Source organism: Manis pentadactyla, chromosome 10, assembly GCF_030020395.1.
Source record: "Manis pentadactyla isolate mManPen7 chromosome 10, mManPen7.hap1, whole genome shotgun sequence".
In the NCBI taxonomy this organism is placed as follows: domain Eukaryota; kingdom Metazoa; phylum Chordata; class Mammalia; order Pholidota; family Manidae; genus Manis; species Manis pentadactyla.
In genome coordinates, this window is record NC_080028.1 from 75,341,451 (window position 1) to 75,356,743 (window position 15,293).

At 41.7% G+C, this 15,293-nt stretch overlaps 1 protein-coding gene across 6 annotated transcripts in view; it reads left to right on the top strand.

Moving 5' to 3' along the window:
• IQCK (IQ motif containing K) overlaps window positions 1–15,293 on the top strand; it is a 134,180-nt gene that overhangs the window by 38,863 nt on the left and 80,024 nt on the right. For all 6 annotated transcript variants that reach the window (XM_057486992.1, XM_036917054.2, XM_057486995.1 and 3 more), the window contains exons 5-6: window positions 12,291–12,343; window positions 12,480–12,557. In XM_057486992.1, the coding sequence (XP_057342975.1) occupies window positions 12,291–12,343; window positions 12,480–12,557 (131 nt within the window). The remainder of the gene's footprint in view (window positions 1–12,290; window positions 12,344–12,479; window positions 12,558–15,293) is intronic.

Consider the following 15,293-nt stretch of genomic DNA (forward strand, 5'->3'; position numbering starts at 1 on the left):
CATTTTATCATCTCACATTATCACAAGAAGAGTGAGACCAGTACAATAAGGTATTTTGAGAGAGAAAAAGAACACATTCAAATAACTTTTATTATAGTATATTGTTACAATTGTTCTCTTATTAATTATTGTTAATCTCTTACTAGACCTAATTTATAAACTAAACTTTTATCATAGGTATGCATGTATAGGGAAAAAACAGTATGTATAGGGTTCAGTATTACCTGTGGTTTCAGGCATCCCCTGGGGGTCTTGGAACATATACCCTGCAGATAAGGGGGGACCACTGTATGCCAATAAGCTGTTAGCATCGAAAATACTTCTCTTTGCAGCTCTTGGAATTGCTGTCAGATCCAGTTTGTAAACCATGCAAAAATATCTTATAACTCTAGAGTTGGGATTCTTTTCTTACTTCTTCTTAACAAAGGCAGCATTGATCACTGCATTCCCCAACTTGGCTACGAGTTGCTTTTGTTTCTAAAAATCAATGTCATCCTCAAAAGGCAAGGCTTTAAAAAGAAAGTCGACAGGCTCTGACCTGAGGGTGACCCCATGGTTGTCTTACAAAATAAAGGGCAGTGGCTTTGTGACAGGATTTTCCTTCTCTGCTCTGAAGCTTTGTCCTCTTGCTTTTGGGGGCATGGCTTTGTGCCAGGTGGCTGTAGTAGCAGTCTTGATTGGCTGCTAAATAGGGTGCACATGACCATTTGGCTATAAACTTGCATTTCAGTTATTATACCCAGCATCAGTTTGCTTTTTGCTACAGAACAAACTACTTCAAAAGTTAGTGGCTTAAAACAATAATAATTTATTTAGTTCACTGTTCTGCAAGTCTACAGTTTGGACTGGGTGCAGGTGAAAGGTTCTTCTGGCCTTAGCTGGGTTCGTTTATGAGGCTGTGGTCAGGTTCCTGGTGGGCCGGGTGCTGGCTGGTCTAGGATGGCCTCAGCTGGGATGGATCACCTCTATTGCACTTGCTCTTTCATCATGCATCAGATTAGCCCTGGATTGTTCACATGGTAGCTGGGAAGGGTTGCAAGGACTCAGTAGATGTCCTCAAGGTCTTTGAGCCTGAGGGTTAGAACTGGCACATAATCACATTCACTGCATGATTTTGGCCAAAGCAAGTCCCCAGGCCAGCCCCCTCATAGAGTAAGGAAATAGACTCCACCCCCTGATGGGAAGAACTATGAGGTCATTGCTAAAGAAGTGGATACAGGGAAGGATGGAGAACCGTGGCCCTTTTTGCACTTTACCTCATTCACTGTAATAGAAATTGTATGGATGTGGCAGCAGATGGCAGGTTTGACTTCTGGCTGTAACCTGGTGACTTCAGGGAGTTACTTATATGCAACTCCCTCCTGTCCTCATTTGTAAACCACAGGCAGGATTATCAAGAAGATTAAATGGGGGTAAGGTGTGAAGGGCCTAGTTCTGGAATCGAACTGGGCTCAAATTCTGACTCTCCCTATTACTATTACATGACTTTGGGCAAGGTGGTTAGCCTTTCTGTGCCCCCGTTTCCTAATCTGCAAATTGCGAACAACAATAATAATCATAACCTAATAATATGTAGCTGTTGTGAGGAGAAATGAATTAAGTAAAATTTAAGAGTGCATGGCACATAGAAAGCTCTCAATAAATGTTAGGTGTTGTTAACACTGTTAACATACTTGGAAAATAGCACACCTGTAAAGGGAATGTTATTCTCCCACAGCCCCTCTGGGTGGCCAGTTGTTGCTAGAATGAATGGAAGGTAATATCCATGCCTCTGCTCTCTGGATGTTACAGATGGCCAGCGACATATTTTGCTCATCATTCTAAAAATGCTAGGGCCTTGAAACGATATGTATTGTTAAAAATCTAAACATAACTCTTAGAAATAACCATGAGCTCAGAACCTGAGAATGCAGTACAAAGGGGCCCCCAAGGGTGAAGGAGTTGCTGGAACCACAGCTGTAGTGACTACAGAAAAGAAAGAAAGATCTCCTGTATCCCAGACTTCTCTTGAGAATTCATGTTTAAAGGATGGAAACCATTTTTTTTTTAATTGATGAAAATAAGTTGCAACTGATTCATTTTTAAAAGAACATATCTTAGAATAGGTCATTGACCCTGTTGGTTTAGAGAAACCATTTCTCCTACTTTCCAGGAACAGGAAAACCCAAGTCATAAACTAGTCCCAGATCCAAAAGATGTTTAACTTGTTAATCCTTCAGAATAATAAAGCGTTATCCAGGAAACAGAGAAGAGAGGTGAAACAGAGCTTTCATGAATTCAAACTTCTGTGTCTGAAATCAAGTACTACAGATTTCACTATGCTCCCACATGCAAGATAGTCTATCAGTGAATGATAACTGTTGGGAAGCAGGGCTCTGCAAACTGGCTTCTGGGGCTGTCTACCTGTTTTTGTAAATTAACTTTTACTGGGACACATTCACACCCATTCCTTTACATTATGGCCATTTTTGCACTATAATGGTGTGGATAAAATGAGAATTCCTGTGGCCAGGATTCTCACCTGGCCCTGGCTGACTAGCTCACTGCACACCTGTGGGCAATTTGATTCTCTATAAAGAGCTCCGCCCAGTGCTCTGCGCACAACACAGTGGCAGGGCTGCAAGGCTGCAGGAGAGCAGAGCAGAGGCTGGAGTTGTGGCAGCGCCGAGGACAGAGGCCCAGAGGCCGGCTGTGTGGGACGACTGTGCAGAGAGGCCCAGAGGATGGCTCTGTGGGACGGCTGTGAGGACAGAGGGTCCCAGAGGACGGCTGTGCAGACAGAGGGGCCCAGAGGCAGAGACTGGCTTGCTGTATGCAGACTTGCTCTGAGTCAGTGGGATGTTACTGACTGACCTGCCACCTGGAAATAAAGTTGGGTATAACCCTTTCACCCCAAGAACGTTTTGTTGTCATTTTCTTTGGTCACACTGAATCCATAGCGAATTTGTCCGGGGCTGAAACCCATTGGCAAGACAAATGGCAAAGTGAAATAGTTGTGACACAAGTCCCAACATCTACTATCTAGCCCTTTAAGAAAAAATTTGTTATCCTTTGTTCTAAAATCCTGGAACTGCCCAGGTATTTATAGTAACAGCTGGTGCTCTTATTTTGTGGGAGGCAATATAAGGGAAGCCTAATAGTTAAGCATAGAATTTGGAGTCATGCTCACCACAATTTAGGGCCCAGTTGTACCTCCTTCAAGATATATGACCTTGGATCTTGCTAGCATTGTATCCTTGTAACATTAACCTTCCTAAGCCTCAGTTTCCTCCTCTGTAAAATGGAAGTAATGGCAATAGTAACTATCATTAGTAAGGGAGTTTATGAGATTATGTATAAGATAATACATTTAAAGCATTTAGCTCAGTGATTGACCCAGCTATAGTGAAAAGTAGCAATAAAATAGATACAAAACTAAATTGGGAAATTCAACCCAGAATGGAAGAGTGAAAATGAGGGCAGTATGCAAGGAATAAAGTGGGCTGAGTCTGGCCATGTGGGGGTTGAATAGTGGGAGGAAAGACTCAAATGTGAAGGGCTCTGGGGAGATACAGTCATGAAGGGTGGGATGGGGGTGCTGGGGTCAAGCAGGTAGGTTTGAATGCATTCCGCCCTGCAACTTTTGCTAGCTCTGGGTCCCTAGGAAGTTTCCTTAACTTTGTGAGCCTCAGTTTTCTTAGCTGTTAAGTGATGATATCACAGCATGCGCCTCACCAGGGCTGTTGGATGAGATGTGCACAGCCCTTAGTGCAGCGAGCACTTAGCACACTGAGTGCTCAGTAGGGGTAGCCATTGTTCCTAAGGACTGTATTGGAAGGACGGACTCAGGATGAAGAACTCTGCTGGAAGGAGGAGAGGCAGATGTCAGCACAAGTGAACAACCAGAGGGAGGAGAGATGGGTCCAGACTGACAGTGAAAGAAGGAATAAATCCAGTTTCAGGCGGGGATAGTGAGATAGGTCGGGACAGGCATATCATCAGACCTCTGCCAGAAGCTTTCTTTTGCGCACGCCCTGACATGTCTTTTCCATCTTTTCATTCCTTAAAGGAATACTCCCAACCCCTTGGTCTTTTGGAGGCATGCCTGTGAATCTAGGTTTACAAATAATTTCAATAATGAGACAGGAGTTTTTCTGGGAGTAGAATTTTCACAAAGGCTTGCCAGTGCCTTACTGTGTCTTTGTTGACATTGATCTTCCTGATCTTCCATTTATAGTTATAGCTGCCTTCCCTGGTGCCCCTGGGCCGCCCAGAATCTATGTGATTTGGAACGGAGGTTTTAAGGAAGTCAATCAACCGTGCAGTTGTTGAGACAGATCTTGAGCATCCTCCTTAGACTGAAGTTTAATTAAAAGGCCATGATAACTATTCCTGTTCTGTCATGACCTGGACTACATTCCACTGGAGCAAATTAAGTTTGAGACGTGTAAATATCATTATAAAGATGAGACATTACTGCTGGCCTAGTGTTCTTAGGCAATCCCCTGACATCCAACCATGCCTTTGGATTAGCTTAATTAGAACATGAGCGATCAGAATTCAGAGTTAAATTGGACTGCTATATTAAACAGAATCAGTTTAGTGACTGTGTTGAAAACTTTACTTGGAGATTCTTTCCAATGCATGTCTGAAAATATTCTGGACACTCAGCGTAAAGTTAATGATTTTTGCTGTAAGCAATTTTTGACAAAGGTTTATATCATTAGCAGTAAAAAGTAGTATGAACTCAAGAGTTTTTTCAGCTGGATGTGTTAACTATACAGAGCTAATGTTCCCATATTTGCCAGAGTTAACTCTTTGAGGACAGGCCCTGCACGTCAGAGAAAACCCTATTTAAATTCACTTAATCTTTTGTTTTGTTTGTTTATATAGGTGACAGGCCCCTGGAGAGACCTTCTGGCAGCTTCCTCTGGCTCAGACACTGTCTTCCTGACCCAACTGGTTCCCTCTCCTTCTCTTGATTCTGTATCCTCTGGCATGCCTATACCCTCAAATGGACCCTCTCCTTGTGGGGCCATCCTGCACCTCATAAGGCTCACGTGTAGCAGAGAAAAGAAAGTCTCTCCCTGAGTTTCTCTGTAATTGAATTGACTCAGGTCCAGTGCCTACTTTGGAACCAGTCCTTGGAACTAGGGGAATTCATGGGCTGTTGGGCACAGGGAAGGAGCCCTACCCAGTGCACATAGCTTTAGAGTTGGGGAAGGGTAGATTCCCCAGAAGGAACTCAGGGAGCTGTTACCGAAAGAAGGTAGAAGATATCTTGGGCAGCTTTGTTGACTAGGACTCGCTGTGCTGCAGCTAGCGGAAAACTGGCCTACATAATGAAGGGCATTTATTGGCTCAGGAAACTTGGAGGATCTGAGGTAGAGAAGAAAGGCTTCAGGATTGGCTTGATTCAAGAGTTCAGTGCTATCACTGAGGACTTGGTTCTCTTCTGCCTCTCTGCTTGGCCTCTTGCAGAGTCTGAGGTACACACAATAAAATGCACAAATCTTAGTGTATAGCTTGGTGAATTTTGACATGTGTATAGTCTCATGTAACTATTGCCCAGATCAAGATATCAGACATTCTCATTTTTTTTCCTTCACCTATTTCACCCATTCTCTACCCACCAAGGGTAACCACCTCTCTTCTCTGTTTATGAGTCTATTTCAGTTTTGTTTGATTGTTCATTGATTTGTTTTCCTCTTTAAATTCCACATCTAAGTGAAGTCCTATGGTATTTGTCTTTCTCTGGCTTATTTCACTTAGCATAATGACCTCTAGGTCCATCCATTTTGTCACAATCAGCAGATTTCATTCTTTTTTTATGGCTGAGTAATATTCCCTTGTATATGTACCACATCTGTCGATGGACACTTAGGTGGCTTCTGTACTTGGCTATTGTAAATGATACCTGCTTTAAAAAAACATAGGAATGCACATATCTTTTTGGATTAGCAATTTTGTTCTCTGGGAAATTCCCAGAAGTGGAATTGCTGGGTCATATTTTCAGTTTTTTGAGAAACCTCCATTCTGTTTTCCCTAGTGGCTGCCCCAATTTGCAAAATCCCACCAGCAGTGTATGAGAGTTCCCTTTTCTTCACATCCTCTCCAACACTTGTTACCTCTTGTCGTGTTGACAGGATTTATTTGTGCAGAGTCAGTTTCATCCTTAGGCTGGCTTCCCTCTGAGTGGCAAAACAGCTACTGCCACTGGCCTAGGCTTTGCCTCCACCTGCGACAACAGCCAGGAGGAGGAGAGGATGGCCAAGCTCGTTCAGCAAAGCAAAGGAAATCATTACCCTGAAGCCCCATAAATTGCCCCTCACATCTTCTCACTCTGAAATTGATTTCTTGCCCGTTCCTCACTCAATGAATCCCCTGGGCCAGGATAAATGTGTCCCAGATAGGTTTAGGTGTAGATGACAGGTGAGGTGGCATTATCTGGACTGCTTTACCAGGGGTCACCCTGGAACTGGACACAGAGTTAATTCTCTACAATCATCAGAGCTCCTATCCAGCTGAGGTTGGTTGCTGGATGTTGAATTAATAACCCCAGTGGGGTCCTGTCTTACTCATTTCTTTATCTCTAGTGTTTAGCACAGGGCTTGGCACATAGTAGGTCCTCAGTAAATATTTACTGAACAGGGCCAAAGTGGATCAGTGCACCTTGTGTAATTTGAACAGAAATCTGGAGTTTTATGCATGAGTAAAATGATGGCTGAAGATAAATCTTATCTCAGCTTTAAATATGGATTACAAAGAGTCTGACAGAAGCACTAAGACTTTCCACCTCTTTTCCTATCCCATGCAACATAAAATTTTCCCTTTTGGCTTTTGGTTGCTCATCAAATTCCATTACAATGAAAAGTACTATAAACAACAGTTGGTATCAGGAAACTGTTTCTTACTCCTGATAAGTCCTCTGATGATCTCATGACATTAAAATTTGCTACTATGAATAATTCAGTAAAACAAGATCTCTTTTTTTCTTTTTACATTCTTGCCCATCTCATAGTCATTTAGTATAGTTTTATTTTTTTAATTCAAATACCTGAATATCTTTTTTAAAGTACAAGGGCTCTGGTCAGTGAGGGAAGAAACTCAATTTGTTGGCCTCGACCAATAAAGGAAATTAGAAATACCATCAGCTTTTATTGGAAAATAATTTCTAAGGAGTGGAAAAAATAGCTCCTTGCAGGAAAGGTGTGGTAAATTATTTTTGCATTACTCCTTTTAATCAAGAACATTTTTAGAAATGACCATGTGGCCCATGCTGGAAGTCTTAGCATTTTATGTTATGGCTGCGTATTTTTAACTTCTATTGAGAAGTATTTATTTTTCTGTAATAAAATTCTAATGCAGCAGGAAAAAAAAAACCCTGTTTGAAGTTTTGTATGATAGTCATTTGGCACCTGGTTAAAGTCCGAGTGTGTGTTCGCTTCTAAGATCAGTTGTTCATCACTTTTGTCATGTCTGGGAGGTCTCAGATGTCTGAAAGTCTGTTGTGGGAGAGGAGGCAGTGACATTCTAAGTGCATGCCATGCCTGCAGCCTTAACTTCAGCGCTTTGTCCCTGCTTTGTCCACGTCCCCATAACTGTGGCCACCAGTGATTGAATCAGGGTTAAGTGTTAGGCCCTGTGGGCAGCCACTCTGGGAGGGCAAGTGGACAGGAAATGGTCTGGTAAAATTGCTCTGCCCAACAGGGGTGGCCTGTCCTGGGTATTTTCTCACCAACCCAATCAGTGTCCCTTCTGGAGAGTCAGGGTGTCAGACTCCACAGAGAACAGACAGGCTGCAGTGTGGGTACAAAGGCAGAGACGCCAGAGACGGGGCAAAGGCTTGAAAATCCATGAATTCGCAGGCCTTGGAGCAGAGAGAGGAGGAGAAAGGATCAGGAAAGGGCAACAGCAGAAGCAGGAGTAAGTCGGGGAGAAGCCAGGCCACAGAGCTGAGCCACACGACAACCGGATCCAGACTTCTGGTGGGTTGCGGAGCTGCTGATGACAGCTGTGGCTGGCCTGGCCTGGGTCCTGGAGAGCTGGGGACACTGGTCTGCCTCCTCCTGAGACTTGACTCTGCCCCACTTGGAGGAATTCTCACTTCCCTTCCTCTCCTTCTGTCTTTACAGTAACCCCCTGTGCTAGAATATATTATTGTTCAGAAGTATTTGTGTCCTTTCCCTAAGGGAGGCTTGACCATGTGCCTGCTTTGGTAAAAGGAATGAGTGGACATGACCAGTGTCATTTCCAAGCACACAATTTAAGAGTCAAAACATGGTTTACCATATTCCTTTCATCTGCTATGATGCTATCAGTATTTCAGAGAGAGGCTGCTCTGTCAGCCTGAGTCCCACAGTAAAGACAACGTGGAGCAAAGAGCCACCACTTATGGCAGTGTTGACGTAACATGAGTAAGAAGTAAACCATCAATGATGTAAGCTTCTCAGATTTAGGGGTGTTTGTTCCAGCAAAATCTAGCCTAAACAGATTTTTTTTAAAACCCAGTAACCAAGGTAACCCAAGCCTATTTCTATCATTTGTAAACCCAGAGAGTCTCAACCAACACAGTGCCATAGCCAGCCACGCTTCAGATCACTGACCTCAGCGCATGTGCATTTGACCTTTCTGGGGTAGAATTGCATTAGTCACCTGATATAGATGCAGGGACTTTCCAGGGCTAGGTGTTTCTCTTCCCAGTCATCGGCCCTTCCGTCTGCCTCCTGTACGTCTGTCTGTACAGGACATTATTATGTTTATTAATAACATAAAAATTAGCACAAAACACTGGATTGAACCCTAATTTCTGCTTTTTCTCTCTTTAAAGGTTTGGGTCTTTTATGATGATGTTCTCTTCCCCTGCCCCTCCTTCAATTTTATTATAAAACTTTTGTCCCATATTTGGAAGAATTGGAAGACTTTTCAGAGCGAACACCCATGTATTTACCACCTAGATTCACAGTTACCATTTTGCTTTATTTGCCTCATCACAAATAAATCCATCCAGTCTATCCACCAATCCATTAATCTGCCCCTCTGTCCATCTATTTTGTTTTTTGTGGACACATTTCGAAGAAAGACTCATGATGTTGTGATGGTGTTTTCACCCTTGACATTTAGCCTTTTTCCTTTTAGTTCTGAATTTTTTTTTAATTGCTTTTTAACCATGTTTGAGTTTGTCTTAACTATTTCCTCTGCTCACCCAAACTCCACATATTCACCCTCTAACCACTGTTAACTCTATTCTTCGGCATTATCTAACCCCTGGGTGCCCACACTTTCTTCATCTTGCTCTCATTTTTCTATTACTTCCTCCCTTATCTGTTCACTCAACTTTTCGTTTGCTCTCCCTTCTCCCTTTCAGCTCCCTGGCAGATAATTTTTAAACTAAACAACAGCTGAACAATATCCCCACTGTTCCTTGTGTCTGAGTATGCACGGCACGTCCATGCTTGCCCAGAACAGAAGGAAAACACAATTTCTTTCATTTTATTTCTTTGCATCAAAAGTGATTAAATCTGTCTGCATGACCTTCATATATCAGACCATTTGGCCGTTTTAAGTCTATTTAATAGAGTAAGTCAAGCTGCATTCCCTTTGTAGAAAGAATCCTTACCACCAAACGGTACAGTAAATGCCAAGGAAACAATGAATCTTTTGTAGGGGGAAAAGAGAGACACTGCCTTCATACAATTGCTGGATTGTTTAAATTATTATACAGCAATTTGTGCTAGATACATATTGGCATTGTTGCACATGTATTTTCTTATTTTGATTAAAGATGGTTTTCTAAAGGGAATCCTATGCTTGCAATGCAGACTTAGAAAACCCCATTACATGGTCTAGTACATTTAATTTTATTTCCCTGGCTGGCAGTGTTTCAATTTTTTAATAAAAGGCTATTAGTGATGAAGTAAGAGACTGCAAACAATCTCCAGCAACCCAGGCACCACTGTATTTTGTTTACTAATGGCTTGTAATAAAGCTTTCAGGAAAAAATCTTAAGCACTTTACTTTTTGGTGAGAATCAATTTCACAACAATCTTTTCAACCTTATCTAAGATTATAAAGCTGAGTCAGCTATTTCAAAGTAAAGGGGAACAAAGAAAAAAAGAAGGAAACATTTTCATAATAAAACGGGAAGAAAGTGAAGAGAAATTGTACAGAAAATATTTGCAATTCCTCTTTTTAAATGTCAGGATTCTTGTACATAATCTCTCTCCTCCTTTGATGCTTGAGAATTGGCTGGTGAGCTGGTCATTCATTCACTCAGCTCTCATTCATCACCTGCTCTGCACAAGGCACTCAATCACGCTGGGAATATAAAGGAAAGAGATGTATATCCTACCCTCAGAATTTATAGTTCAGCAGGGAAGATAGATATATGGGCCAATAGTTATGTTAGGTGCTTGGCAGAGGGACACACAGAGAACTTGGTGGGTGGTGCTACTAAGCTGAAGAAGGTGAGGATGCTCAGAAAGTCTTCCTGGAGGTATCTTGAAGGACAAATGGGGTTAGCTGATTGGAGAAGAAGGGATAGTAGTGAAAACTCTTGCTGTTGCAAGCATTAACCAATTCAATGTAAACTGGTTTAATTAAAAGAAGGGAATATATTGGCTCATGTACCTGAAAGGTCCAGGGGATTTTGACTCTAGGCGTGGCTGGATCCAGGGCCTTGTACATTGTCATTAGGAAGCTTCCACTGGTGGTCTACCCAATTGTATCTCCCTTCTTCCTTGCTAATAAGAATGCCAGATTTGTTCACTCTCACTAGAGCTGCTGTGTCCTTCAGGAGTGCCTGGGCTTAACTATATGTTTGTAATGATCCTATTTCCAAACAAGGTCACATCCTGAAGTACTGGGGGTCAGGACTTCAATATACAAATTCGGTGGGGTGGGGGCACAATTCAACCCATAACACCCTGTCTTTCTCTCCTCCCTGTCTCAGATCTCCTGCTGGCACCTCCCATTGGCTGGACCCAACTAGACAGTAAGAGAGCCTGGTTGGTGTGAACTGTAAAATCAGCCTCATGAGGAGGCACAGAGCAAGGTGGAGAAGGACAGTCCTGGAGGGGCAAAGAGAATTTCCAGCAGACTGTATTGCCTTCATCTTGGGAAGGATCTCTTCACATGGCAACACACCTCAGGACTTAGTGGTTCTTAGTGCCTGCTTTCTTGAAAAGGCAGTAAGCAACCCTCTATTTCCCAGTTTCTATAACAGTCTTCTAGAAGGCATTGACTAGTTCTGTTTTGGTTATAAGAGACTTTAAGTGGGTCTCAGAGACAGGGCACCTGGTGCTCCACCCCACTGCTGTTCTCAGCACATCTTCTCCCCCAGGGCTCCAGGACATGTTTTTCCCCTTGTGGCTTACTAGCTCTCTAGTTATCTTCTAGGGACTGAATTGAACTGCATGTAATGAAAACTCAAGACCAGTGGTAATAAACCAAATGAAGTTTATTTTTCCTTCCATATCAAGAGGTCCAGAGTAGGTCAGTCCATGCTGGGGCAGTGGCTTAAGGAAGTCATCAAAGGCCAAGGCTCATTCCAACTCTCTGTCTATCATTCCTTGCATGTGGCTTTGGGCCTCATGGCCAAAAGGTGCTGCTGCATTTCCAGCCCCACATCTGTCTTCCAGACTCAAAGAATTAGAAGGGAACTTCAAGGAAGAAGGGGGAGCAGAAGTCAAAAAAGCAGAACATTCTCAGAAATCCACAGGGCATGTTCATTTCTATTTCATAAGGCAGAACTGTGTCCTGGCTGTCCTTGCTGCATGGGAGGCTGGGAAATGTGTTTTTTTTTCCTCTGGGCTGATTGTCAATCGGGTTTCTATTAATAAGGATTAAGTGGAGTGTGGCTATTGGGTGGACAGCTGGCAGGATCAACCACACTGGCCAATGGCAACTGTGTTCTTGGCTTCCATGTTTGAAAGTAGTACCCAGATCAGAAGTACTGCTGTCCTGAGGATCTGAGTGGACAGGAGAAAGGCAATAAATACAGTTACTTAGAATCAAGGTCTAGATTTAAATAAAATCCTTCTGAGATAATTCCAAAAGCAGGTAGTAAGCTCCCTATAACCTGTACTGTCTTTAATTAGTCCCTGCTATCAGAAATTGGCTTATCTAAAGATTACTGGAGAAATGTCTTCAGAATTCTGTATGTCACCCGACCGTGTGTTAATGTGCTGTTAAACCTCGTAAAGGACCCATGCATATTTCATCTACCACAAGCAACCAATTAACCTTTCTTCCTTTGTCCTACTCACACTTGGGGGCAAAAAATGTCATTTAATTCTCTCTTCTCTCTTCAGAGAAAAAAAACCAAATTTATTGCCTGTGACTTCCTGACCGAGTGGTTATACAAGTAAGTTTTTCCCATCTTTGAATATCCAATGACCCTAAGGATTCAATAGTGTTAATTTGCAAGCAAAATAGCAACAACTAACTTGAATTCTTGCTTATTGTTCTCTTGTCAATCAAATATATGGCATCCTGAGCAGTCAAAATCCAAAGAGGGCAGGCGAGCCTTTCACAGAATTCTTCTCCATTCCATTTGTGGAGCAGTGGCTCAAGATTCAGTAAGTACCAACACAGTGTTTCAGATAACTTATTCCTAATTTTAAGATTGTGTTAATGATACTTTTCTCCAATCTAAGAGAACTAGCTCATGCAATCCACCCAGGACTTCAGGTCAGTTACATTTGTGGCTCTTGTCTCTGGTTATTTTCAATCCTAACTATGGGTTATTCAAGAAGCACTAGAAATAAAATAGAAAAACTTTTGAAATTCTTATCCGAAGTAATTCATCTCTTCATTCTCTCTCTTTCTCGCTATAGGTCATATGTCTTAGGAAATATGACTGAACTTTTCTAAATACTAACTTTTAGTCATATGCATCAATTTTACATTTAAATTATCAGGACATAACAGATCAAAGTAAAATCTTTTTGACCATCATTCTAGTCTGATCTCTTCTCTCCTCACAGAAATAATCAGTTTGGTCTACAGTGCATCCTTCCTGAGCTCTTAAATTAGCTATTTAACTATATAAAATTAGAAGTATTATTTTATGTGAGCTATTTTTTACCAGTGATAGTGATGATGATGATAGCAACTAACATTCACTGATTATCATTGTTCTCAGCATTTAACACTAATGAACTAACTTGATCCTGATAGTGATACTATTACCTATTTTGCAATGAGGAAAATATGTGTGTTATTCTGCAGTTTGTTTTTATTTCACTCATGCTTTTGAGATCTAGCCATGCTGATTCAATCACATCTAATTCATGCCTTCAGTGCTGTTACAGTATATTTATTTCATTTCTAGATTTGCATAATTCATTCATTCATACAATAAGTATTTATTGAGTATTACGAGGTACCAAGCATCATTCTAGTGCTGGAGATAAAGTGATGAACAAGGTAACCCCAAGTCCCTGCCTCAATGGAGCTTATATTCTAGTGGAGGAGGGCAAACAGGCAAACAGTAATCAAGTAAGTGCTAGAGGAAAAAATAAAGCAGGGGGTGGGGGAATACAGAGTAGTCAGGGGTCTGAAAAGATCTCACTTGGAGGATGACATTTAAGCAATGGTCCTTTATTTTAAGCCAGGTGGAAGATAGAACTCAATTTACAGAAAATAATATATATTTAACCTGTTGCTTTGAGAATGTTTTCATGCGAGCCCTTTACAAGAATAGTATCAGGAAACTGAGGCACTAGGAAATTAAGTAAGGCTTGCAAAACTCCATATTAAACAGAATGGAAGACCTTAAATTACACCCTGAGCCTTCAAATGTCACATGTTGCTAAAACCTACCCTTCTTGAGAATTCGAAGTTCAATAGACTCTTGGCTGACTTTCTCAATTCTGAGCATTAAAAACACCCCAGATATTACTAGTTTTTTAAGAATCTGAAACTACGTATTCAAAGGCTAATGATATTAGCAAACCTTGTTTCTTATTTAACTTCTAAACCTGTGCTTAGTTTCGTCAGCTATGAAAATGGAAGGCCCATAATTTATTGATTATAAATGATTAATAAATGAAAGATTTGCATGTTTTTCTAAGACAAGGTTTTTTCAGTATCATCCTCCAAGTTGGTGCTTTACTTTGAAAATGAAATGCTTCCCCACTTACAATAACCAATGAAAGAGATTCTTAAAGATATGAGAGCGTCTCTAAATGAAGGGTCTTCTCAAATCCTTAGTCATTTATTATACAAATAACTTAATTTAAAATGGTTGCTAACTTCCACTGGCAGCACACATAAGTGTAACAAGAAGAAGAGTTACAAGCTCTTGCCTTAACTGACACTTATATTCTCTATTTCCATCACCTTTCAAAGAGATGCCAGGAAGCATGATAAAACTTAAAGTGATATCAGTCTAATTCAATGCAGTAAATATTTATTGAATACTTAACAAGTACAAGGCACAGAGCTTGGAGGTGCAGAGAAAACAGAGATGAATGAAATACGCGAGAGAGACATGTACAACTAGCTGTAGTTTCTGTTGTGAGCGTTGTCATACAGATGTTAACACACAAAAGGGAAATGGAGAAGCATAAAACCATCCCTAGGCCCTCCTGGCAGTCTTGGAGCCAGCCCCGCCAGGGCAGCGGCCAAGTTTGTCGGTGCCCACATTTGGTTTTGAGAGGCAGGACCTCAGGTGCTATTTCCTTCTCAAAGATACTAGTGAACAGGGAGAGTCAGAGAGGCAAGCAGGAACCAGTGTTCTTCAAGAGAACAAGGGCAGGAGCTGGGAAACAATATCTAACCCAGGTTTCCCAATCTTTGGCACTATTGACACTTAGCAGCAGATAGATTTGTGGGGCTGGCCTGTGCACTGTAGGACAGTTAGCAGAATCTCTGGCCTCTTCCCACTAGATGCCAATAGCACCCCCTGTAGGCATCACTATCAAGAATGTCTCCAGACACTGGCCAAATGTCAGGGAGGTGGTGGGGCGGGGGTGGGGGCATCAGGGCAGAGGAAAGGACAGCAAGATCCCCCCTGCTGAGAACCTCTGATCTAACCCAGCGGTGTTTTACCTGCTGCACTTTAAAATCATCTGGGGAACTTTTGTTTTCTGGCTTCACCCAAAACCTTTAAAATCAGACCTACTAACTCAGGGTTAGTCCAAGCATTGGTGTTTTTTAATTTTCTTAAAATAGTTTCCTAGGTGATTAGAAGATACAGCTGGAGTTGAGAGCTCACCCACAGGTAGAAATAGATAGTATAATCGTAGCCGACTATTAATAAAGAGTGTAATGGAGCCATTTCTCTGCTAAGCACTTTTACGCATATTATC